The sequence below is a fragment of the Ruditapes philippinarum genome, unplaced genomic scaffold, assembly GCF_026571515.1.
Source record: "Ruditapes philippinarum isolate M1 unplaced genomic scaffold, ASM2657151v2 ctg570_1_1_1_1, whole genome shotgun sequence".
Taxonomy (NCBI): domain Eukaryota; kingdom Metazoa; phylum Mollusca; class Bivalvia; order Venerida; family Veneridae; genus Ruditapes; species Ruditapes philippinarum.
This window is the reverse complement of record NW_026859409.1, coordinates 150,852-178,570: the sequence shown is the minus strand read 5'-3', so window position 1 is coordinate 178,570 and position 27,719 is coordinate 150,852. Positions and strand designations below refer to the sequence as shown.

General features: G+C 30.9%; 1 protein-coding gene across 1 annotated transcript in view; it reads left to right on the top strand.

Annotated features, from left to right (window-relative positions):
• Positions 1-337: 337 nt before the first annotated feature.
• Positions 338-27,719, top strand: part of LOC132756394 (protogenin-like) — a 77,793-nt gene continuing 50,411 nt past the window's right edge. The window contains exons 1-2 of the mRNA XM_060747462.1: positions 338-674; positions 26,040-26,363. Coding sequence (XP_060603445.1) covers positions 614-674; positions 26,040-26,363 — 385 coding nt within the window. The 5' untranslated portion in view covers positions 338-613. The remainder of the gene's footprint in view (positions 675-26,039; positions 26,364-27,719) is intronic.

Sequence of the window (27,719 nt, the reverse complement as noted above, 5' to 3'; positions counted from 1 at the left end):
TTTTAAATCGTTATATACATATACATGTACATTTAAAGATATATTCAAATTAAACATTCTGATAAAGTTTAACAAGGTGTTTCAATCTGTCTTTTATTCCAAAATTAATAATCAATATAATACAAGTACTTGCATTGGTTTTTTCAGTACATATTTAGTAGAAATTGACTTCATAAGACAGTGTAGAAAGAGAGCAGACGATAAATGTTTCTCACCTGATACGCTCTGACTGCTTTGCTAATGTGTGCCGTAACTTTGCGCTGTCTGGATATATATTTTAAAATGAATTGTCCCCCTTTCTTTCATATAATTTGCATAATATTGCACATAATGCAATGCGGCTGCGTTTCAAAATGTGCATGTATCATGCTCTGATTCCCAAGGATATTAGCTTTTCTAGTATATAGGTGAACCCCTGTTAAAATCGGGCTAACTTGTGACCTTCAATGTCTTTATTTAATTCCTCGGATGAAGAATGCAGTGTTACGTAATGTGTTATTAGTGTGCACATTATGTGCTGGAGTTATACTTTACAGAAAACTGTGTGCATTTTGAATGCTAATAATAAATATGGTGTCTTAGCCTAGTTGTGTTTTTTTTTCTCATCGTCAAAATGTGCGTGGAGTTTAGAGGAAATATCGTTATATATTTCACATTTTTGTGTGTCGTTCTTGGTAAGTACAACTATTGTCTTTTATCCAATATTGACTTAAACGTTTACATATATGATAATAACTAGTGTAACAAACTGTATTTTTTTCATTTTATCAATCGACGTTTCGACCGAGATGCAAAAAATCCAAGATGGCGGATTAAGAAAATTCAATTAACCCCAAAAGCGCATTGAATTTTAACTGTTCGAGCAGTTTGCATTGTTTTAAGTGTTTATGAATTTTGTTATACAGATATTATGCATTTTTTGTGTTAAATACCAATATTGTTCTGAATTAAGTATAAAAATAAACGCGTTATCATAGTTTCAAATTCAGTGAATATATTGACATAGAAAATGAGATGCGATGCATCGCGTGGTTTTACACGCATAAAAAAAGTTTACGATGATTTAACCCATGGCTTATAGTGCAAACGGCAAGCCTTTTACTTGTTTTAATAACATGTTATCTTAACATCAAACTGTGTCCTAGTTACGATACGCGTTTTAACTAGTATTTTGTTACTGTATAAAAAAATAAACATTATCGCGGTTGATTTTTTTTTGTTCTTTGATTTATCGTTTAAATTAATATTCAAAACATTCACATTTAATGCAGAAGTACATTAATCACAAAAGATTTGTTGTTTTCTCTTAGATGTAAAGCCATTGTGTTTAACGTTAAGTAAGCTTACTTAACGAATTATTTACATAAACTTAACATGCATTTGTTTTGCATGCACCATTCGTATTCTTTTTTGACAAGGTTCCGGACAGAGATTTCTTTTTGATTGTTTGTACAAACGTTTTGCAAAGCAACATAGTGTCTTGCTTCGGAAATGTCTATTTAAATATATATTTTATGACCATATTAACAAACGCTATAGTTATTATCGTTATTCAACTGTGCAATATAAGGCTTATTAATTGATGTATTATGCCGATCATTTATGCCAAACCGATCTACTTTTAATAAGCCACCATGATTAATGATTGCAAGCCAATACAATTAAATTATGACAAACCAACATGGTTTATTTATTTCAGCGCCGACGGACTGTGATTTGTAATAGAAAAGAGTCCATACAAATGTACTTGTAATTAGTTAATGATATTGACGATGTATTGACCTTTGTTACTCTATAAATGAGCCTCGGTCAGAAGCCTTGTGAAATATGACTTACACTGGACAGAAGCATTGCGCAAATATGACTTACACTGGACAGAAGCATTGCGCAATATGATTTACGCTGGACAGACGCCGTGCGCAAAAATGACACTGGACAAAAATCCTTGCGCAATTATCTCCTACGCTGGACAGAGGCATTGTGCTAATATGACTTATGCTGGACAGAAGCATTGCGAAAATATGACTTACACTGCCAGGACAGAAGCATTGAGCAAATATGACTTACACTGCGTAAATATGATTTACGCTGGACAGAAGACTTGCGCAAATTTGACTTACACCTGACGAATTGATCTTTGCATCGTTAGAAAATCGCGAAGTTTGTTTTATTTTATTATTAGAAGTTGTTTTAATTTTATTACTATTTTCTTATGCAAAGTATACATTGAATGATTGTTGTACTTGGCGACTTCTTTGGTTTCAAATTGAGTTTTATATTGACATACATGTATTAGTTTACAGTTTTTAAGATTACTAAGATTTGTAAATATTTTACTTGATGCGTTATGTGGCTTTTGAAGAGTAATTGTTTTGTGATGGTAAACTGCTCAAGTTATAAAACTCACGTCACCAGAACATACTTTAACATTAAAAGAAATTGTTAGTGCGATTCAGGTCATGCTTAAACAAGACAAAAGCAAGACTATGCACTCAAGGGAAGATCCTTAAATATGAAACACAAAGGTATGGATGGGATGTAGAAAGATTTTTACGGCCGCAAACAATATAATTATATGATATATCATGATGATTTATCACAAGCCATTATGGCAAGTAGGTCGAAGATTTCTTTCAATATTTCTCTACTTGCACATATGTACACACATAACATAAGAAATATGATCTCTTAAGAGATGAGTTTGACATATGCCAAGGACCCCCCACCTCCAGTTTCAAAAGAAATCACTTTAAGATTAATGTAATCTATTAAGTGACACATTTTGTTCTTCAAAATTTAAAAGTTATTTCAAAACATTTTATCATAGCGATATCATACGGGGTAAAAATGTCCATAAGTTTCACAATAAGTAACCTGATCACCTTTACGAAAAAATGAGTTTCTTTGAATTCCTTTTCTTTTCTTTATTCTTCTGTTAAATCTATATTTCTTCTTTTCCCGATAATGACAATACATTGCAAATGGTGAAAATATTTGAAGACATTCGTTCTTGATACAAATACAGAAATACAATAATCCCATAAGAACAGCGGAACCAAGTAATGTTCAAAAGCGAATAGTATAGCTCTTGCTGTTTTTGTGATATAATCGAATTGTGAATTAAGTCCATAAATCGGTATATTAAAGCAGCAGTCCAGCACCGCTCAAAAGTATTTTGATCAAAGACGAATAATACAGTATCTTCCTACTATCTTTTCTTTAAGTCGAATGAAAATAGGAATATCTGATTCAGAAGACAACAATTGAACTAAGTTGATTACGTAATTATATTTATTCTTATGTTTATTTAAATTTTCTTAGTTTTATTAAAAAATTGCAGTTGTTTTTTTTAATCTATATTTTGTAAAGATTCGTAAGTAAAATTTATAATTGTCTTATATGGTAGTTTGAAGATTGAATTTGAATTCTTTGTGGAAAATTATAGATGTTTAAAAACAACAACAACAACAACAACAACAACAAACAATCAAAAACTTATAGAATACAAAAGTGTGTAAATATGCAGAAACCCGTTTGTTAGACACTCTGAAATCAAATTTTAATATTTTTTGTTTTGCCTAATTGCTATGTGAATGAGACAATTGTTTGCATAATTAATTAATACAGACCGCCGTCTATTGTCATAAACTAAGATACTACAATTTCTAACCAAGCTTTGCTATCTTTTATTTTAATTCCGATGTTTTAAAAGCTCTTTTTATTGGTTTGTTTATGCTATTTTTTTTCTGCGTAAAAGATATTTTTATTACAATCCTTAAAATGATTTTTATCTTTGCCATGACCTAGTTTAAACGTAGATGTAAAAACAAATCTGTTATTTTGATTTAGTCCCCCGTGCAAAAATACATTAATAAATGACTGTATTCTTCGGCGTTCATAAATTTTCACAAATATTATCTTTAAATCTTTTTTTACAAACGGAAACGAAATAATGACATGGTATCATTTTGCAAACATAATTATGCTGCTATGGATTTATGACTGAGTAATAAAAATGTATTTACATTATTCATTTAAGTTGTATTTATTTCATGATTTATGTACACGGACAAGGCTTAATATGACCTCGTGATACAATTTTGTAAATCATTGCTAGTTTAAATAATCTCATTGTAAAAATTATTCACCATTGCGTTGACAAGTTATGCTTAGAAAACAATTTTATTGTAAAATGTGTTCACTGTTGCATGGAAAAGTCCTGTTATCGTTATACATTTGTGTAAAAAGCAAATTCATAGCAACATCTGCCGATGATTGCACGGATAAGGTCGTGTTGCTCTGCTTCTGCTTTGTAAGTCAAACGCATAAAGGTATTTAAATGAATCGATACAATTTCAACCACTTCATGTTGATTGCACGATTCTCGACAATTTGTTTTTTTTTAAATGATCCTTTAATCTTTACTTCATTCATTGTATTTCAACATCAGAACACTTCTGTGAACAGTTTATGAGCAAACGAAAACGAACAATCAATTCAGTAATTTATAAATGTCAGTTGCAAAATTAAATTTGTTACATGTAACATACCGTTCCTTACAAGTTGACAAATTATCCTTAACGGTTTTGTATTTGTACGGTGAAAGAGTTAATATGCAGAATAACTACAACAGCTGCATTTATGCTTGTATTATTTTAGGAGTATTATTATTATTATAACTATACATGTATTATAAAAATGTATTGTTGGATGGTATATAAATATATTATCCTATATAGTTGAGGTAGTGCATAAACATAAATGGCATTGAGTGTGTTAGCAAAAATACATACGCCACTAACAGGACGTGTTTTTTATCTTTAATATTTTGTTATATTGTATAATTATATTGTATATATTGGGAAACATAACATTCACAGCAATTGTTAACTAGAGGTATATAAATTTAGGCACATATCCCACGAATAATGACAATTATCATTAATTTTCTTTGCTTTTGAAGAGTACTAATATTTTATAAAGAAAACAGCAATACATATGAAAATATCAAAGATGAAACATACTTTTGTAACTAGCTCTCTGAATTCAGATGTATTGCATGTTGATAAACAGACATTATATTTTAAAGTATCAAGTTTCTATAATACATTATAATCCTATATGCAAATAAATTATAATTTTAGATGCAAATACATTACAATTTTAGATGCAAAAGAATTATAATTTTATATGCAAATAATTAACTTTAGAGACAAAAACATTACAATTTTAGATACAAATAGATTACAATGAATATTATTTTAGATTGAAATACATGGCAATTTTACATGCAAATACATTCCAGTTTTATATGCAAATGCATTATTATTTTTGATGCAAATGCACATTATAATTTTAGATGCAAATACATTACATTTTAGATGCAAATAAATAAAATCTAAGATGCAAAAACTTTACAATTACAGGTGAAAATATATTATGATTGTAAGTGTGACGCAATTTAAAATGCAAATGTATTATAAACATGGATGCAAAATATTTTAGAAATTTATATGCAGACCTTTAACATTTTTAGATGCAAATACATTACAATTTCAGGAGAAACTTAATTTCGATTTAAAATACATTAACTTTGTTTCAGTTTTAGTAGCAAATCTTCAGCAATTTTTATGCAAAGGTGTTACTATTTTAAATACACATTTTTCTACGATTTTAGATGCAAATGCTTTTAATTTTTGATGCACATATATAACAGTGTGAGATGCAAATTTGATATAGTTATGCATTGTTGTCAAGATGTTATGTACAATATTCCAAAAATAAATCAAAAGGTGAAAGTTTGAAGTTTTGGTGGACTATTTTCATAATTATATCGCAGGAAAAAAGAACTGAGCTGAATGAAAAATTCTAGTCATGAAAAGGTTCAGTTATAATTTTTTAGTAGATTTTAAAATGTTTGATTACAGAAGAAACAAGTATATCTTACTATACCATTGGTTTGAGCCGGTGCTAGGGGGTATGTGAATTGTTGGACTTTTAATTACCTCAGAGGAACAGACTCAATCAACCGAGTCGTCTGAAGTTTTTACTTTTAGACTTTGTTTTCACTGCTCCAGAAGGCTCTCCCCATTTCAAGATTTATTTTTACTTCTAATTTACAATTGATTGATTAAACAAAGTACTATCACCCTTAGGCTTTTATACGTGTATTTGAAAACGAGGAACTGTTTATGTTCAGTTTCTATTAGTCTGTAAAAAATCTTTTTGTTATAGCTTCATATCGTATATTATAATGGTTATTGTTGTTTCGCAAACCTACGTAATATTGTGCCGAAAGCGACACAATAAATTTTAATCAAAATCTCGCATGTCAACATGCAGGAATTTAACTAGACCAAAAAAGTCATCGTTAAAATCCGATACTTTAGCATCCCTGTAGGACAAAGCAACTTTTTAAAGATATGTTAACGAAGAAATTAGATTTCATGTAAACCTTTGCTCTTAGCTATGTTTCAAATAGATTTCATTACTTCAAATAAAACTTAAATGAAATGTAGAAAGTAACCTTTAAGGTCTAAAAAGCCTAAGAACATAACATTTGAGATTCTTACAAAGATCACTTGGGACACTTAAAACCGGAAAATATGTATAATGTAATAAAGAAATAAGCCGCGCCATGACAAAACCAACATAGTGCTATCAATTCTCTACTTGTAATAGGGTTTATAAGCGAACAGCATGCATCCTGATCAGACTGCGCGGATGCGCAGGCTGGTCTGGATTCATGCTGGTCGCAAACGCACTATGTTGGTTTTGTCGTGGCGCGGCTCATTTTAATATAAATTGTTAATTCGATTTGTTTGCGATTCCTGCCCGGATTTAAGTTAAAAGGGGTAATTTTACGCAATAAAAATAATAATCTAGGTGAGCAAATTATCTGAAATTTTGCACACAAGTTATTTGTTTAGTTTCAGATATCTCTAAAAGATATTTCCAGCCTTTCAATGTAGAAATAAAGCTTCTTAAACCAATGCATCAATGTATATAATACAAAAATTGCAAAGGCACAAGGCTGAAACAAGTTTATCTGCTCTAAATGTTCCAAGTAACTTAATGTTTGTTGAATTGTTGAAAATTATGTAACAGAACATTGTGGCTAAATCTTGCACACTGGTTTTATAGTACATACTAGACACTTAAAACAAATAGTGGCTTAAAACCAGTTTCTTAAAACATTAAAAAATACCTTTCACTACGACGCTCTAAATATGCAAAATTAAGTAATGTCATTTGCATGTCATTTTCAAATTGATGACTGTTTATAATTTGAATCTAGTTAAGTAAGCTTTCAAGTAAATGTAAATTCCAAGGATAACTGTTAACCTAAAAACTGTCTCAAGATATTAATACTGGGCAAAGAAATGCTAAGCTTGAGAAATGATGACGTGCAAATCTTGACATTAACTGTTAGGGGACTCATTTTATTGTACCTTAAGATTGAAGAAATATTGGATTTTATTGCCTCAAAGACAGTCGAATTAGTTCGTTCTGTTAGTTTGAGGAAACAATTGTATTCTTCTGTTGGTGCAAATATAGACATATATTGTTTTGAATAGTGACAAGATAACTGAAACATGACGCTTGAACTTGAAAAAAAATCTTTTTCGTTTTGACTTAAACTATACCAAAATGCTTAGTACATTTACCCTTGTTTTCAATTTATTAAACGTATTTTTAACAAATAAAGTTAAACTGAATATGTTTTGAAATTTTTACATGATTTTGCTTCAATTAAAGCGTTTTCGATTTTCTGACAAGAAAAACCTACTTAAGGCTTTCTTTCACATGCAAACATAATTTGAAACGTTCATATCTATGGTGCATATATAGATATATTAAAATAAAATATACAAATGAGATTGCTTTTGGTTGTTGTGTTTTTTTGTTACAATAATGCAAAATTTGACATGACAAAAGTTGAAGGCTCTTAGGATGACATATTATATACCGAATGTTTAATGTATTTACGCCGTTTTGTGTTGCAGCATCCGGTTTTTAAAGAGATAAACGTCATACTAAATATTCATTGTTAAATTGAAATGTTGACAGTATCTAAATCAGAATGCATTAAACTAAATATAGTAAATATAACGCGTATTTAAAAATACACGCTTTACATTTGGGTTGACGTGTTTCAAATGTTGTGTCGTGTGATTTTTGCATTCTGCCTAAAAACACATATTTGAATAAAATAAATTTGACATACTAAAGAAATATCATATCTTTTGGGTTATTTAAATTTATCTTTTTAAATGTATCTTTGTTGTTGACGTTTTAAATGTTGTGCCGTAATTTTCACATTCGATCCATGAAACATAGCTAATGTGACATACCAAATGTGACATACCAAAAGAAATACCGTACCGTATCTTTTTTTTTTTAAATTTACCATCTCGTGTGCACAATTAATATCAAAACATTTTGTAGCAGCTACAACATTACAATACTAATCTATAAATAAAATAAATGAATTTAGCTAAAATTCCAAGTACATGTATATATCAGCATATTTCAAAGTTGAGAATATTTGCAAGCCTAAGTATTTCTTAAGAAGGTCGGTGCGGCAATAATGAGTTCCAAATCTACCAGTCAAGAGAAAAGCTCATTTCTTAGTATCTGTAATATGTCATAACATAACCTAGTTCATTTTTAAAATCATGTACAACACTTGACCATTCTTCGTTGTGTAATGGACCAATTTGACATTAATCTTTTGACATCTTTTACAGTTCTTAATTTAAATCATTATTCTTGTTCTATATAAATTAGTCTAATTTTACCTTTTAAATCAAACCTGAAGATTAGAATTTCATATGAAAATTTTAGTAGTTAAATAAGCACATTTGAAGCTAGTATTGAGCTTGACGCTTTACACTTTTCAGGATTTTTGGACCTAAGTGGTGCTCCTGTAAGCAATAGCACCACTTAGGTCCAAACATCCTGAAAATTTAAAGTTTCAAATTCTTATATAGATCAACTGGGGAACTTAGAACGGGTAAATATCAAAAAGACAATAAAGAAATTAACTCAGAATTGAATTGAAACTCGATATAACGTGCATTTGAGTTAAAGGTGTTTAAATGCTGAATGTCTAAGGTCATTTTGCACAATAAATATGATTGTTCTGGAAAAAACGAATGACAATATACACAAGAATTATTGGTATAGACCTACATCAAATGGTATAAAATCTCGAAAAAGTATTTACAGTCCCTATAAAATGTGGGACCGCATTAACAAGAACAAATACAAAATATTTCTAAACCACGTTAAAGATAGATATTAAAATACTAAAGTATGAAATCGATTTTGCTCAACACCTTGGATTTTACACCATTACTCTCTGCTTTCCATATTTTGCTTTAAACAATATACGGTTAATCATGTAAAATCTGCTAGCTTTTAAGTTGTTGTTGATAACAAACTGTGAAACTGGTTGACTGTGTCAATGTCCCACTTTCAAATAACATCTGGTTCTTTATATGATATACTTATTTTTAATTCAATTATATACTGATTTTTAATTCAATTATATACTGATTTTTAATTCAAACATAACGATCTGGTATCATGGCTTTGAGGCTTATATTCATTTATTTTCATTTTGCCAGCTTGTGGAGCCACCACAAAATTAACTATATCAAAGTTAACATTTCTCTTTCAGACCGCAAATAATCAATTAGCCTTTTGCTTATAATTGCCAAAAAAAATCCAGGATATTTCCTTACTAAGAAGTTTGAGAATGTATGTGCAAGGACAGACAAAACTCGTGAACACTTACAAAATGCGCAGTAGATGTCTTTTAATATTTCAATTGTGAATGTCGTCTGTCCATGTCATAAGATTCTATATGACGTCATAATCCTACAACATGTAGAACATTTATACTTATTTACATAATGCCAAGCGTCCCTTATACATATAGTGGTTGGTGTCGACTTAAATACCACTATGAAGAGGAACTAAGTTATATTCGATTGTCATGTCCACTTTTATTGTTGAATGCCTCCGACTGACATGCAGCCGGTGCTGGGGTGTGTGGACTCTGCCGGATAATAACACATTACGTAATGAAACACTAAATACGATTTGAAATACTCATTGGCATCTGTTAATATCGATGGCTCCCAATAAGAAATTAACTTTTATTACAGTTGTTTTCTAACCTTTGCATGCGGCAAGTTTCATATTTGCATTCCCAAGTTAAATCCTTTGGTTTTGTCGGGTAAACAAATAAAGAGAAACGAGGTAGGAATATGATGAAAGAAAATGGTAAAAAATCAGTCAAAGTTTTGTTTAAAACAGGCTAAGCGTCATTTGCAATTGAAACATAAATGTTGTAAATTTTTAATATATGTATGCATTCATTTTACTAGTTGATTGTTCTTTTGTGTTATATTTATGATTCCTCATCTAGAAGGGTGGCGTTTTAATGGATTGTGAAGGAAGAATGATAGAGTAGGCTGAAAGTTAGTGCATGTATATGAACTTGCATTTATTATTCTGTTCATTTTGTATTCAATTCTTCCGACAAAGAAAGTTATATAATCACGGTTTACGGTTTCTCCCATGCGGTGCTCCCATTGCACATGGTTTCTGGATTCAGGTTTCTTTAATGATTTATACCAAATGGTTTTTTTCCCAGCTAAGTTATTAAGCATTTTTCTATAGCCGGTATTACAAACAGACACTTAAAGTCTATTTTTCAAGATTTGTTCAAAAAGAAATGTGGGTTGACTACCTATTGAATGACATCTAGAGCAAAGATGTATGTATAGCGAAGAAGCTTAGATTTCGTATGCTTTGTGTCCGTTCGTAGAAATGCGACTCTCCTTTTTTTCTCTATTCAAAGATTCAAGGACTGTTGCGTTCCTTAAAAATACAGCATGCTATAGGTCAATGTGCCCACGATTTGTAACGCTTTTAATAATATTATTTTATAACCTTTGCTATTTACAACATTCCATATGCTTGTAGAGCTAAATTAATTTGATTTATTGACTGAAGTTGAAATATTAGATCCATAAATTAAAGAAAGAAATGCCTTTATTGTTTTAATATTTATAGGCATGTCATTTGACTTTGTATAAGAGGGAAAAAAATAGTCTGAGAGTGGATCAAGCGTGGATCAAATAAGCTTCATTTTTTTCTCACAATCTAGCTTACATAAATATTTAAAACTAAATTAAGACAATCCAAAAAAGATAATTTGGTAAACCAAAAATACAAAAAGTATTATTAATATCATTGGAAATATGGTATTATTTTCAGATATTGCAAACTACCACTTCCTTATTTTACCGAGTCTGCAAAATAATAATGATAATAATAATATAAATAATTAGTAGAAATGATACAGATTCAAACAGAACTTGTGTCTTTTATTAATCTTAAAAATGAAACAAAATTACAATATTATGAATTGGACTTTTTGGTCACTATAAACATTAAAACAATAATTTCAACGTTTTGCAACTAGTTTAAATCGAGAGCGACCCCCTATTCCATGTAGTATGAGTATGAAAGTGCCCCATTTTGTCAGCATAGAGAAAATCATCTTCTTGTTGAGCAGTTTGCTCACCTGCTCAAATATTAGAAATATGACATATTCAATTGCTCAATATTTTGAAATTAAAATCCATTAAACACCAAGTCGGTAATGCCCTGAACTATTACAGTAGGTCTTAACTAAAATAGGACAAACACCTTACTGTTTAAATAGTATTTGTGTCATTTTTTTCTATTGAAAAGCAATACGTTACAAGAAAATGAACATGGTTTATTTCCTTTTACGAGGTTGACTTTTATAGCAAATAAATCATTGGAACACCATTCCGATTATATTTTCTTTAGCAAGTTTATCTCCTTTTTTCCAGAGAAACATTATTTTTACATGTAGTAACAATTTTATGAAGAAAACGGTCACACGAATATTTAAAACTTCCTTGTATAACAACAAGAAAGAAAGCGTAATCTAGGGCAAATGGATGCGTATTTTTCTTAGCTTAATGAAAATAGACTTGCCTGTAGGTTGATTTTTCAGAAATACACCGCTTCTCATAATCGTCATAACAATATTATGAAAGAATTAATCCACTAGAAAAATACATTATAGGTGCATTGACAAAATGCCTAAAGTTGTTCTTGAAAATATAAAGCCTAAAATCCTAAATCTAAATAAAATACATTGTTGCTGGCCGCGTAGAAAATACAACATTATATCTTGATTTTATAGCTTCATAAGGCAGTTTACTTTTTTGTTTTTATAAGCGTATAATTTGATAGGGTTAAACAACCTACAGACATAAAACATAGATGAACTGGGCCAAACAAAATTTAAAATTTTGAAAAGTATAATAAAGAAATATACTCTGGAAACTGGAAATCAGTATTCAGTGCAATTCATAACTCGCGCCTAACGCTTTCAGTCCAAGGTCATTTTGCTCAGTAACAATGATTGTTCTGGAAAAGCAAAAAGAGTCAGCGAATGATCTGAAATTTTGCACTCAAGTTATTGGTATAGACCTACATCAAATGGTAGGGAAAAACACGAAAACACTTATTCTATCCCCGTGATGTCAAAAAAGCCTCAGAAGAGTCCTAGTTAGAAAATATTAAATTTCGTTTTACTTAATGAAGTATGAAATACAATATAATGCTCGGTTAAATATTATAAACATTATACGCTTACAAATTGCATTGTCACACTACTATTATAACATTTTATTCAGGCAAATAAAGTTGTTATATTTCATACTTTTTTTTATAATTGCTTTTTTCGCGGTTAATTTGTCTTCAATTAAAACTCTTTTCACTACTACTTTGACAGGCATAAATTTCATAACGTAACAAGAATTAAAATTAGGAGCCTTTGGCATTCAACCAAACATTTTAATGGTATTTTAATGGGGGGTTAAGACAGGGTCAAATTGAAAAATATTGTAACCGGATATTTATTATCGTTATTCAATCCAAATTTGCAAATGCTGATAAGGTATGCCTTTATCGCCAATACAAAATAGCATGCTTGAGTTAGAAATACATCATTTGATGTAATGCAATAACAAGGGGATGCAAATGGAAGTAAAAACCTGTATGGAAATGATACTAAAAGAGCATTTATCTCTTTGAAATAAACCACACTGAACATTTTTAGACAGAGTGCTTACAGAAAAAAACATAAAAAGTAGCTGAAAATTAAAATTAAAACGGCACACCTTGAGAGTTGAGTGCAGAAAGTTTCAAACATTATTAAACTAGAGAAATATATATTCATATATATAAATGTTTCATTATATATAGCTTCATGCCCCTTTTAGTTGATAAAACTTTGTTTTGAGTAGACTTAACTATTGCATATGAACTGTATCGTTTATCCTCAAAAGGTAAATTTATAGAACTTGTAAAACGACTTAAATCTCACATATTTTAAAAGCTCATTTTATATTTTGAGAGAGTATCAATACTGTATTGTGTTTTTGGTTAAATTTTCCAAACCTACTCTCTCTACTTTTATGTTTTCATTATTTCATTGTTATTTTTGTTTTCAGACCAAAAGTTTCGAAACCTTAAAGAGTTAATCTATGTAATTGATCATCGACATTCATCATGATATGTAGAGAGCTTGAAATAATTGACGAGAACTCTACAAAATAACTTTTCGTGTCAATACCTTTTAGACAAATGGTTGTAAAGACAAAACGTAATGGTGTATCATAAAGAGTTGTTGTAAAAATGGCAATCGAAGTAAATCTATTCAGTATCTGACACATGAAGACAAATGTTTTAGACATATAAAGAATATGGTATTAGACATATAAAGAATATGGTATTAGACATATAAAGAATATGGTATTAGACATATAAAGAATATGGTATCAGACATATAAAGAATGTAATATTTGACACATGACGAACATAGTACCTGACATACGTGGCATATGAAGAAAATAGTATTAGACATTTGAAAAACACACTATATTACATCTGGGAATATTGTATCTGACAAATATAAAGAATATGGTATCTGATATATGAAGTATATAGTATCTTACACATACAGAATACAGTTAAAAGATATATCTGACATATGAATAATATAGTTATATTTCATTCATATAGGCATTTTTGAGTTATTCTTTTTCACAATATTTTAGAGAGATATAGCTTTATACATTTTAATTTTAAGTAAAGACAATATCTGATATATGAAGAATATAATTATCGGATGTATGAAGAATGTAGCGTCTGATATACATACAGGAAAAATAATCTGATATCTGAAGAATATAGTTATTTGATATATAAGAGAATATTATTTGAGACATGAAGAACAAAAAATGTGATATATACAGAATACTTATAAAGACTATGATATCTAGCATATTAATGGTAAAGTTATCTGATATATGAATAATACAGTATCTGACATATCAAGAATATAGAAAGTGATATATTAAGAATATCTAGCATTGTTCAGAAGGTTGCCGAACAGGCAAACTTAAAAACGTTTCAAGCTCGATAAGTGTGAGCCAATTCAAGGACAGCAGTGGCTAGTGCAAGCCACATTCCACCCTCCCTATCACCGGCTGAACCGCTTTCAACATATGTATATATGAGAATGGAGAAATTAATGATTTATAAACGTCTACAATTGAGTTCATTACGTCACACATTTCAAGTCTTGAATAATAAATGTTAAGGGAAAAGAAGAATTTTGAAATTAATTATACAAGATATCATTTGGAGCAAAGGTCATTAAATGTTAGTTGGTTCTTGTTGCTCTTACAAAGTTTAACACTTTTTCTGTATATATAGGATTGACTTTACTAACTCCAACCTTTCCGGTTATACATTTCATGGTATTAAATTTCAAATACATTTTTTGTATTAACCTTTCTTCCTTTATAATTGAAATCTACCTCTGTCTGTTGATAGACCACAAAATAACAAAACAATTAAAGGACATAAATGAGAAAACCATTCATTGCATGCGATAATCTAGTTTTCTTGTTGCATAATACGCAATAAAGACACAAAAAACTGATTCAGTATCTTATGTCCATTTTATATAATTCATCACATTGTTTTTCCTTATGAACAGTATTATATCAATATAAGAAACATTACAGCTTTTCCACAAATGACCTTAAGCTAACAGACATTGTTATACGAATTTATTTGATCAAGCACTTGTATTAAATGTAGCCTTTATTTCGGATTCGTCAAAATCATTTTAAGGCACGTGAAAGCCACTGAAATTTATAGGATTTTCCCAAGAAGTAAAGGAAAGTCTGTGTATCGGTTATAATGTCTTAACTATGGATTTAGAGCACGTGTTATGCCTAGATCGTTGACAAAGCCTGATTGAGTGCAAATGAACTTATCATGAAAGTAGCAAAATGTTGACAAAGTATTAAACCAACATAACATTAGTAAGGCCAAACATCAAAAGATGGGTCGGCTATTTGGCCAATGAGTAAATCTTTTATTTCCAGATAATGGTACAGAACACCAAAAACAGGAAAACTTTGGAAAAATAAAAGTGATAGTATTTTTCGGGGTTTGATTGGCCCTTTAAGAAAATATAGAATATAGAATATACACGGTGGCAAGCAAACATTTGTATCAACAAGCAAAACCTTAAAAACTTTAAAAGGGTATGTGAAACAAAGAATTTACACCTAAACATACAAACGTGTCTTAGTTTCAAAAATCTTCAATAACAAAATACCACAGTTGTATAATTTTACCACGATAGATGTTCTTGTTTTCTATTATTATAACTTGTTTTAAGAAGTTTGCACTGGTAACTTAATGCTTTTGTTTTATTTCACCATTACTCATTCTGCAGGTCTATGGAAAATTGTTCATTTTACATCTTTAGGGCTAATGCCTTTCACCTAAATGCTTATTTTTCTTTTTACAAAATATTTTGATTTCAAAACAATGTTTAAGTTCTAAAATGTTAAAACTCAACAGTTTGGAAAGGTCAAAACATGTGTCGTTTAAAATTTAATGTAGCACAGCACATTTGTAGGAAAATCGAACATGTTTACTTTATTATACCATTGGGATGAATTAATCTAAATGTCTAAACCTAAAGGCGTTTGCTACATATTCATATAGACATATTGGCAGAATGGAAACTGAAAAGTATAATTCATTCAAAATTTGTATGATCCTAGAATATGATAACAGAAACAGTTTAAGGAAAAATGGAGGCAAGGAGTTATCTGCCTTTGAATTTGGCGATATCACGAAATTAACCCCATAAGATTTTGTATTGTGATCAAGAATTAATTGAAAAACATAAATCATTAGTAACAATATTATTGAATATGAACTTTGTATAGAATGTTTTACTTAAAATTCTAAGAGAGGTCAAGAACCGATTGTTTAGAATCGAAAATCGATCATCCCTATTAGATGAAATACAAGAGTCATTTAAATATCTCCGCTGTTGAAATCAAAAGTTTGTTGTGTGTTTTCTTTAAAAATAATCTCCTATATAACTGTGTAATTTATTTCTCTTTTATTTCGAAAAGTGAAAATAATCAAAGGAGACTTTTCTGTAAATCTTAAAATCGCTGGTCTGTGTTTCTTTAAGTCTTTATATATAACTATCTAATCAATTACACTGTATCAAACACTGACAAATATTTAAACAAGCGAACCGCTGTTAAAATCAACAGATGAATGTTTGGATCGTATAGCTCCTTCCTGGAAAATTGTTGACTTAATAGCGCCACCTATCGTGTATAATTGTAGTTTAAGTGTTGACAATGTTAAGATATATGGGACTTTGCGTTATCTAAGTTGTTTACACACCCTTTCAAACATGAGATACTACCTATTTTCTTGCACTTGTAAAGTAAAAGTGAGATGCTCGGATAAGTGGTACCTGGCCTGAAAGTGTTACAGGGGGAACACTAAATATAATGTATTCATACGCCAAATAATCGCAAGTAGTCCGCGTAAAGATATGGTCGTTACACTTAGTCTTTGTTGACATTAATTTTGCAGAAATAATATGAACATAGTTATAGTTTGCAATAAACATTAAATCATTATACTTGTTACTTCCTTTCGTTTTAGTTTACAAATGGTGGTTTCCAATATATCATATATCGAAAAATGATACAGTCAAACTGAACTGTAAACGTACTAATGTTAATCATAAATCACATTGTCTTGTTTTCTGACGTACAACATCTAGGTGGCTTTATGGGACTCAATATTTATTGAACTGTAAACGCTTGCAACAAATGTTCCGAGCAAAAAGCATTGCATTAAAAACAATCCAAGCTGTCAATTGTAAGCGGGGAATTTGTCCGAGCAATCGTTTGGTTTTTTTTTCTGTTGGAGGTTTCTAACTTATTGAAATTGTACAACGAATGTGACAAACTTTGAATTTAGAACAGTGCGCTTGAAAATTTACGAACTTTATTATCAAATGAACACTTTTGCTTAAAGCAGATTAAAGTTTAGTGTATATCCATAAGTTTTCAACAACTTTTGGATGATCTAAAAACTTTTTGTTCGAAATAACGTGTTTTTCAAGATATCTTATTCAAGTTTTATTCTTGCCAAAGTAATACACCGACCTTAACCCTTTAACGCCATAGAATTAAATTAACAGCAAACGTTATTTGATTGTCTAACGTGCAAAGTGTTTGTTAAGGTTAACAAATTAGCGTGACCTTGACGCCTCCAAATAAATAATACTTGTTGTTGTTTTATTTCTCTTTTTAAAAAATATTTTTAAAGAGTAACTCATAGTTATACATTTTGTATCTGAAAACTTTTGAAAATGACTTGATAACTCGGCAAGGTAGTTTCTTTTATTTATGATTTTATTGCAACATAGGGATTACAATTCATTTGTGACATCTGTAAACAATAGACGAATCAAACAATTCTTGGAAATAATGAGCAACAATTGAACCCAACCATCGTTAAACACATCAGCTTTTGCTCCTCACTAGTTAAATGCACGTCTTTTGAGAATTCATAAATACTGTGCATAAGTATGCGAAGAACATATTTCGAAGTGTCTGAGATCTTAACGCGTCTATGAAAACATAGAGGTGAACAATCTAGGCTAATACAAAGAGCACGAGAGTGGATTTTGGAGTATTGTTGCGAAAAGTGTGTACGTCTTTCCGTTTTGTAGGTAAGGTATTGCTGTTTCGCAGCAAACCTTCGCTGCTGTAAGATAGAGAAGAAAGGGAAGTAAAAAAGCCAATATGCGCACATTCTCTGCAAAAGACCACAATCCAAAACGTATGTACGTATGTAACTATAGACGCAACAGCGCATACGATAAAGTCTCTAATCAATAAACCTTTTGAGAAATGGGGAAAAACAGAAAAGAAATAAGCAAGAACTTTTGAAAAGAGGAAAATAAATACATGAGTATAGATGTAGGTCTATATTTATTTGTCGTCTGCTGAAATAGAGGGATTTTTGTTTGTATTTTTCTTTGAATAAATTATTGTACCAGCTAAGAGTAATGTTTTATTTTTTATATGATTTGTATTGTGTAACTTATACATTAAAGACCCATTAATCCTCAGCAATGCTTTTCTTTCTCAAAACTTTTTTATTTTATTTTTGGTGACCTGTTATATTATATATTCCAATAGTTTACACATTGGCCAAATACCTGAACCATCTTTTGCTTCTATTGCCATTTGACAATTAGTGTTCTTATAATGATTCACTATTTTATATGGAAGTCATAATACTACTTTGTTTACATTTTGCTACTTTTACTACAGATAATTTCAAACTACACTCTACCTTCTACAGGTGATAAGCATCTAAAATGCTCTTAAACATTATGTAATCGCTATAAAACTTATGTAAGCCCTTCCTAAAGAAGGAAATTTAAAAATGTTGGTTTCTTAGACATAATATGCCTTTAAATAATACATCAAATCGCTAACGTTGCCCCCTAACTTTAAACGTTTATTTACAAATGTTAAAAAGTAAAACAAAAATTTTGACTCCTGCCGCTGAAATATTACATTTTGTTGTCTCAATTGCTATAAATTGAAAGTAATTTTATCTATATTGATATAGCTTTGTGAATGTATTTAAGAAATTGAAATAAATGAAATAGATTGTGGTAATACTAATTTAAAACACTTATTTGGTCGGTCATAAGTCACATTTTCGTTCTATAATTAACCCTTATTCTTCTGTAACTAAAAGTGATTTGCCTTTGCCACCAGTGTAGCTTCTCCCTTGCCTACACATCCCATGCATTCTGGCCAGGCTCTCTACTGTTGGTAGCTCATTTTTGAACTTTCTTTCTGGTTTTACGGCGCATCCACACAGTATAGGTCATAGGGCACCGAAATAGGAAAAGTGATTTTGGCTAACCTCGGGTGTTACAAACTTCAAAGCAACACCAGGGGTCAAAACCAGCTCATCTCTTGGGGCATTAGAGATGCATAGACTGCAGTTATTCGAAATCCATTTACTTTGATATTGATTTCCCTGAAGGATAAAATGGACTGTCTCAAATTCATTCTTTGGTAAATTTGAAACTCAAATTCACAACGTTTGTTGACATTCATACAACTTGTATGTTGTTTAGACCCTCCTATCATTATCATAATTTCATTTGGCACAATGGCATTGCAATGTAGCGTAAAGATATATTTTAACATGACGAAACTGTAAACATATATATCAGCGTTCATTTCCAACATTGCTCTGTCACAATGCTTCCCACAACAAAATACACGATGTGGCCACACATGATGAAATAATATTATGCTTACTTCTATTTTGCCAAGTGTCTGATTACATTTCTTATATTGTTTGATCACTTCGTGCGTTTTGTATTTTGTTCTCGGATGTGTAACAAATGAACCTAGGTAGCCATGAATTGATGAAATATGTCATAACGCTCCATTGATCTTGTAAAGGATAAGTGCTTCTTATATAGCTAATATTTATTCTGATCTATACAACACAGTGCCGTCGAGTAAGCATGGTGCAAGTGACGTCGAGCGTGAGAAAATACAGCGCCGGCATGCACAATGACTGTACCGGTTAGCAATAAATAAATTATAATTGTAAACAGGCATTTTGCATTTTTTTTACCTAAATAACATTCCGCATTGGGTCATTGTTCCTTGAATGATCTACTTACTTTTTGTGTCGGACGAAACGTCAACAAATAACGTAAATATGCACCAATTAAATTATGTGAATTCATATTTTCAAAGCCGACTCGAACAAATCTTTGTTGTCATGAAAAGCGTATGACAATTAAAGCTTCCATATTTTGATGTATAGCAATTAGTGACAGGTAGGTTGGAATTAACATAATACTTCACTTTATTCTCAATTGCTGCTCATGTAGTGAAAATAAAGTCGTACAACGTCCCTCCATGTGGTACGAAATTCGGGAATATCATGTTACATTGGAAACATTATTATGTCGCCTTACACACAAAAAAGATTAAATCACTCATAAAATGCTTCACAAATAATCTAATGAATACTAAATAGACGCGCTGTCTCAAACTTATTAAATTATTTAATTATTCAGTCACAACTAACTACAGTATCTTGTTCGATTTGGACATGCTGGTTGGAGATTTAGCTGCTGCGCCGAATTTAAATTTGCACATTCAAATATTCGTCCCCAACGGCGTTATTCATCTTTTAGTGACAGCGATGAAATTTATATGATAACTTGAAAATGTTAAACTCTATTGCGCATCTGTTGCTGGGGAAACGCAGAATTAAACGCTGCAGATTTATTTTTGTCAGTGTCACAACACATGTTAGAAATCAGGTCAAACAATGGAAATGTGTTTGTCACGTTTAATGTGGACGGTGCAACAGACATGATATAGTTGTTCAAAAAACTTAAATGAAGATATTACGGAGGCATTTATCAGTGTTCTTTTTTTCTTTTTGTTTGTTTGCTTTTTTGTTGTTGTTTTTTGTTGTTTTATTTGTTGTTTTATTTATTTTTTGAGCGACTACGGGCTTCAAACACGTCAGTATGACAACGAAAAGCTTAAAGAAATGTTGCCGTGTGACTACATGTGTTACTGCCCTACCATACTTTTATCTTTAAATCCCAAAATTTTACATGGAAGAAAAAGAAATGATTAGAAACATTTTAATGAGATACAATAGTATACAGTGTGACGTATAGTGCCCTGTCACAACACGAATCTAATCAATAGTACAATCTCGGACTACATTTTCAAACACAGGACAACACAACACTTTGCAACACGACATTGATATAAATTACTTATCACAACAGTGCACAATACGAAAACATTAGTAATATGTCATAACAATACACTACAACAAACTTATCACTCCGTCATGTAACGCAACACAACACAAAATAACATTAAACATCATTGCACAACACAACACATTGCAACATGACAATTATTAAAAAAGCAACTATAAAACACAAAGCAAGCTCATCATATTGTTACAACACAATGATAAACATATCACACCATCATACAACACAACATAACATCAAACATCATAGTGCAACATAACATAGGAAAACAAAATACACACCACACATTACAACACAACAAAGAACATTTATTTACAGCACGTTAAATTACAGCAAATTGATGAGTTGTGCTACACAATGCAACGAAGCCTAATTTTATATCAACATAACATTAATTTTACATAACATAACGCAAGATAACGTACATTCACTAGTCGAGAAAGTTTTTTGCAATAATTCTGTACACAACACTTTTCTTCCATTCTGTACCAAATCATAAGGCTTCCATTTGTCCTTGGTAATGTATGTACAGTTCTGCCAGATAAATAATGATATGGCATGACATCAGGGACACTGAAATGTACTTTATGTTGTCCTGAATTGCACTTTATCTTGATATAGACAGGTTGTCGTAGAATATTATTGAAACATCTTTGAACATAGCCTCTTGCTCAAATGTTTTAGTGAATTAAAGTGGCATTATTGCTCATTTTGTCGCTGTCAAGCTGATTTCAGTTAATGATACATTTCAAGAGACTGACTTTTGCTTGTATTGACAAATAATTGAGCCGTGTCATGACAAAACCAATATAGTGTGTTTGCGACCAGCATGGATCCAGACCAGCCTGCGCATCCGCGCAGTCTGATCAGGATCCATGCTGTTCGCTATCAGTTTCTCTACATGTAATAGAGTTGGTAAGCGAACAGCATGGATCCTGATCAGACTGCGCGGATGCGCAGGCTGGTCTGGATCCATGCTGGTCGCAAACCCATTATGTTGGTTTTGTCATCACACGGCTCAATTGATAATGAAAAATGTTCACGATAAAATACAAAAACTGCCTTAACAATACAATGACTACCCAACTCTCTTTTTTAAATATTGAACGATACTGCTTCATTCCTAACAATATTTATAGAAATGTCTTTAGGTCTTATGGATTATTATTGTTTATTTTTGCATAGTTAAATATAAAATTGAACACAATTGTGGCAAAATTTTAAAGTATTTTAACTTTAAATTTGCACCCACCATTGACACATGACTGGGTATAATGCCATTTTAAATAGAAATATCATGTATATTGTACATTTATGGTGATAATAATGTGTTAGAAATAAAGCAGTTTTAAACAAGCAACTATAAAGATCAAACATTTCTTTACTGACAAAAAAAAACAAAACAAACAAATGTTAATAATTTGTCATTGCAAGATATAAAGATAAAGCATTCTTAAACTGACAAAGTCCAAGCAGTTTAAATTTTAGGTCAAACAGTTTTAAACTTTAAGCCAAGCAGTTTAAGGCTTTTAACTGACAAATGCATTTTACAACCATTTTTAATTAAGAAATACAAAGATTAAGCAACCATTTAATAAACAAATAAAGGTCAAGCTGTTTAACTGACAAATACTTATGACAATTATTTTATCACTGACAAATATAAAGGTGAAGCATTTTATTACTGACAAATACAAAAGTCAAACCTTTTTACTGACGAAGCTCAAGCATTTTAATTGACAAATTCAAATGACAATCATTTTATTCCTGACATATACAAAAGTCAAGCGTTTATACTGACAAATACAAACATAGAGCATTTTGTACTGACAAACAATTAAACGGTGATTGACTTGGGATAGAAAAATATATAGCATTTTGACTGGCAGAGACAGAGAAACTGTTTGTTGCCAGTCAAAATGCTATTGTATAAGTAATGATGAATATAATCTATTTTCATGGAACTGACTGCAAGTTCAATGTAGCGTTATGACATATTTCATCATGTCTTGGCTATCTAGGTTCATTTGTCATACATCCGAAAACAAAATACAAAGCACACCAAGTGATGAAACAATATGAGCAAAATCAGGAACATGGCAAAATAGAAGTATGCATAATATTATTTCTTTGTGTGTGGCCACATCGTGGAAGCATTGTGAAAGAGCAATGTTTGAAATGATAAACGCTGATATACATGGTTACAGTTCCGTCATGTTAAAATATATCTTTCCGCTACTTTGCAATGTCATTTCGCGAAATAAAACTTTGATAAAGACATCAGGGTCAAAACAACATACTAGTTGTAACATATGTCAACAAACGTGTTGTCTTTGTGTTTCAAATACCCCGGATTTGAATTTTAAAAAAGCCCATTTATCCTTTCAGGGATTTTAGTTTCACGAATATTTTAATTTATGTTTTGATATTTCCAAATAAATGTCACGTATACGGCGAAATTAATATTTGAAATTGTTGAAATTATTTCTCAGGTAAATTGCCGCCTCACAATGGCCTTTCAATAATGATTAGTGTGAGGATTACAAATGAAACCTTTTGATGCCAAATAGAAATGCATACAATTCAAAATTAAAACCAGAGAGATAGATTTTTTGCATCTTTTGAATGCATGATAACCAAGCGATTTTAATTTTCAGCTTATATATCTCCAAAGTATGATACATTGTATATCTCTAAAGTGAGATACATTGTATATCTCTAAAGTGAGAAACATTGTATACCTCTAAAGTGAGATACGTTATATATCTCCAAAGAGAGATACATTTCATATCTCTAAAGTGAGATACATTACATACCTCTAAAATGAAATACATTATTTATATCCAAAGTGAGATACGTTTAATATATCTAAATACAGATACATGATATATCTCAAAAGTGAGATACATTATTTATTTTTAAGTGAGATACATTACATACCTCTAAAATGAAATTCATTATTCATATCCAAAGTGAGATACGTTAAATATCTCTAAAGTGAGATACATGATATATCTCGAAAGTGAGATACATTATCTATTTCTAAAGTGAGATACATTACATACCTCTAAAATGAAATACATAATTTATATCCAAAGTGAGATACGTTAAATATCTCTAAAGTGAGATACATGATATATCTCGAAAGTGAGATACATTATTTATCTCTAAAGTGAGATACATTTGGCAACATTTTATGCGGTTCTTACTATAAGCATATATTTGATAAATAATAATTTCTATTTAAGTAAAAAGCTTTTCTCTTTTTTCCAATTTTATGATCGAAAAGAAAAACCACGAGTTATTCATTTAGTGATTCATTTCTGGAGTATCTTGATAAAAGTCGTAAAGTGGTCTTGAAAAACAGTGGGTGTTGTCGTAAAACTCTATGTTTTTACGACCTTTCATTAAAAGATAAACATACAAAAAACATAGATTTTTAGCTCATGTTCTTACAAAATACTCCTACACCTTTGCCAGTAACAACAAAAGTTTTCTATACTTCTTCTAAAAAACCTCAACAAATGAGTGGTTTTATAACTGCGAAATTGTCATTGAAATACCTGAACTAAACTAAACTTTATTAAGCTATAAAATATTTTATCTAATAAAAAAAAGGAACGGCACGACATCACTTGTCAATAACAAAGATTAAATAACAATGGCTATATGCAAAATTGCCTTTACTACAAAGGATACCGCGAGCAAAACAATGCAATCAAATTAATATTTTCATTTCATTTACTTTAACGAACTTCGTAACGGTAACAGATTTGTCTACTTATCAATATTACAGACAGTAGATCTATAATGAAAATATCTGGTATTTCATTGACACAATAGTGTATAGATCTGCCATGATAATTTGCTACCTCGTCGAAAGAATAGTTTATAGATTGCAATAGTAATCTGGCCCTTTATAAAGTGTTTTATTTTAAAACGAAAGTGTTTTATCTGCAATATTTAAATTTTCGGTTTTTTGTTTGAAACATCTATAAAACCCGCAATGATAATTTTTCCCGTATTTGCGGAATATTTCCATAAAACTGCAATGTAATTTTATGTATGTCGAAAAAAATTATTTTTAAAAAGCAATGATAATATGCTTTCTCATTTGAACCAAAACTATCGATCCCCCATTTTATAATTTTATTTTATCGAAACAGTAGACTATAGATCGACAATGATAAGATAATGATCTCATCGAAATAATAGTATATAGATCTAAAATGACAATCTGGTATCTCATCGAATCAAAAGTCCATCTGACGCTAGTATATTCGAATCATAAAAAGGTTCACTATTATGCAATCGATAGATATGCATTTGCTGATTAGTGAAAGACGTTAGTGACGTCATTTGTCGTCTAGCGTTTGTATTGTTCACTTGCAATAACGGGTGATGTGAAGCCCAATTAGCAGAAATAAGAAAATATACATTGCTGATGACATAATTAGCACAGCACTAATTTCTTTCTAAACGGAATGAGTTGAGAGTTAAAAAGAAAGAATGCATAACTATGTAATTTTAATGGCGTAATTTGTGTAACAACTTAGGTACTGTGTATTGTTTAAACGTGAAAATTGTTGTCGTTGGAAATAAATATGTCGTACGCTTATGATACTGCATGCAACGTTTTGATAGCGTGTCTGATATAGTAAATACTATTGAATCAACGTAACACGTACTTGTGACGTCATCTAATTATATTTCACCTTTACAGTTTCAGGGGAAATACAATCACCTCCCAGCAGTGTCATCGTTCAACCGTCTGCTAATACAATAGAAGTTCTCAAAAATAGTCGTCTTGCTATAGACTGTCCTATTACCTCAGAAGACAAAGTTCACACCGACGTCTCATGGACTAAAGATGGAGTTACTGTACTACCTCAGAAACGGGTATATGTAGCATCTAACGGGTCTCTTATCATCGAAAAATTCCTCAACAAACGCAAAAAGTCACGTGACGACACTGGGTTTTATGAATGTTATGCAACAAACAGTTTTGGTACCTTCATTGGCAGACAAGTGGAGGTAAAAGTCGCAAGTAAGTTAACTTACACCAATTGTTATTTTGTGTGTGTGTGTTAGAGGGGGGGGGGGGGGGGCGTCCATTGACGAGTGGTTAAAAGTCGTTGACTTCAAACCACTTGCCCCCACCGCTGTTGGTTCGAATCCCGACAGAAAGTTTGGGAAGAAGCTATTATTGTCACTTTCAAGTGAAGTCAAAACAGAAATAAGAATATACATTGGTGATGATATTATTAGCACTAGCACTTATTTCTTTCTAGAAGGACCGAGTAGAGCTGTGAAAATAAAGAAATAATAGCTATGTAATATAAATGACGTAATTTGTTTAAACAGGACAAATGTTGACAATTAAAATGAAAATTAACATTTTTCATTCTTAATTATACCTACAATAATAAAAACTAACGAATGCATTTCCTATAAATAACTTTGAATAAATGTATCAAAAGTTATAAGTTCACACACCAATGCTTTTAGAGATGATTGCTACGACTTTTCAAGTTTTGTGTGTCCTGTACGCACTACAAAAAACAAAATAATGTGCGGCGCTTTTGCTATGAATTCATTGATTTTGTTCTTTGCAATAAAGCAATTTATTTAACTTTTTTTCTTCTTCTGCAATTAACAAATGAAATGATATTCTATTCATGCATTTATCGCATTTAATAGCACGGTTGATAGTGATAGAAAAATATTTGAGCCGTGTCATAACAAAACCAACATAATGGGTTTGCGACCAGCATGGATCCAGACCAGCCTGCGAATCCGCGCAGTCTGATCAGGATCCATGCTGTTCGCTATCAGTTTCTCTACTTGTTATAGGGTTTGTAAGCGAACAGCATGGATCCTGATCTGGCTGTGCGGATGCGCAGGCTGGTCTGGACCCATGCTGGTCGCAAACCCATTATGTTGGTTTCGTCGTAACGCGGCTCATTTTTTATCAGTAAACAATTGTCACGTGAATCTGGCTAGCCTGAGGGACTTTTTGTCTGCAAAAACTACCTTTCATGTCTCAGAACATGCTGAAAACGCCCTTCTTTTGTCAGTAATAGAGACCTTGAAATTTATGTCATATTTTGCACTAGTCTTTGACCTAGGTTTTGTTCCGATGAGAAGGTCTTAAATTGAAAATGTCTGACTTCCTATTTCCCATTAGGGTTTATTTAAACATTTATTTATTTGGAAGTTCCAATTTCCTACTCTAGATGTTAAGGTGACACATAGAGTACAATGGAAGTACTTATTGCGTTTGATAAAGAGTTGGTATTTTAATGAATTCTTGTAGATAACAGAAATCCAGAGGCCGATTACCCCCCCCCCCCCCAAAAAAAAAAAAATAAAAAAAATAAAAAAAAAAAAAGGGTTAAGTAAA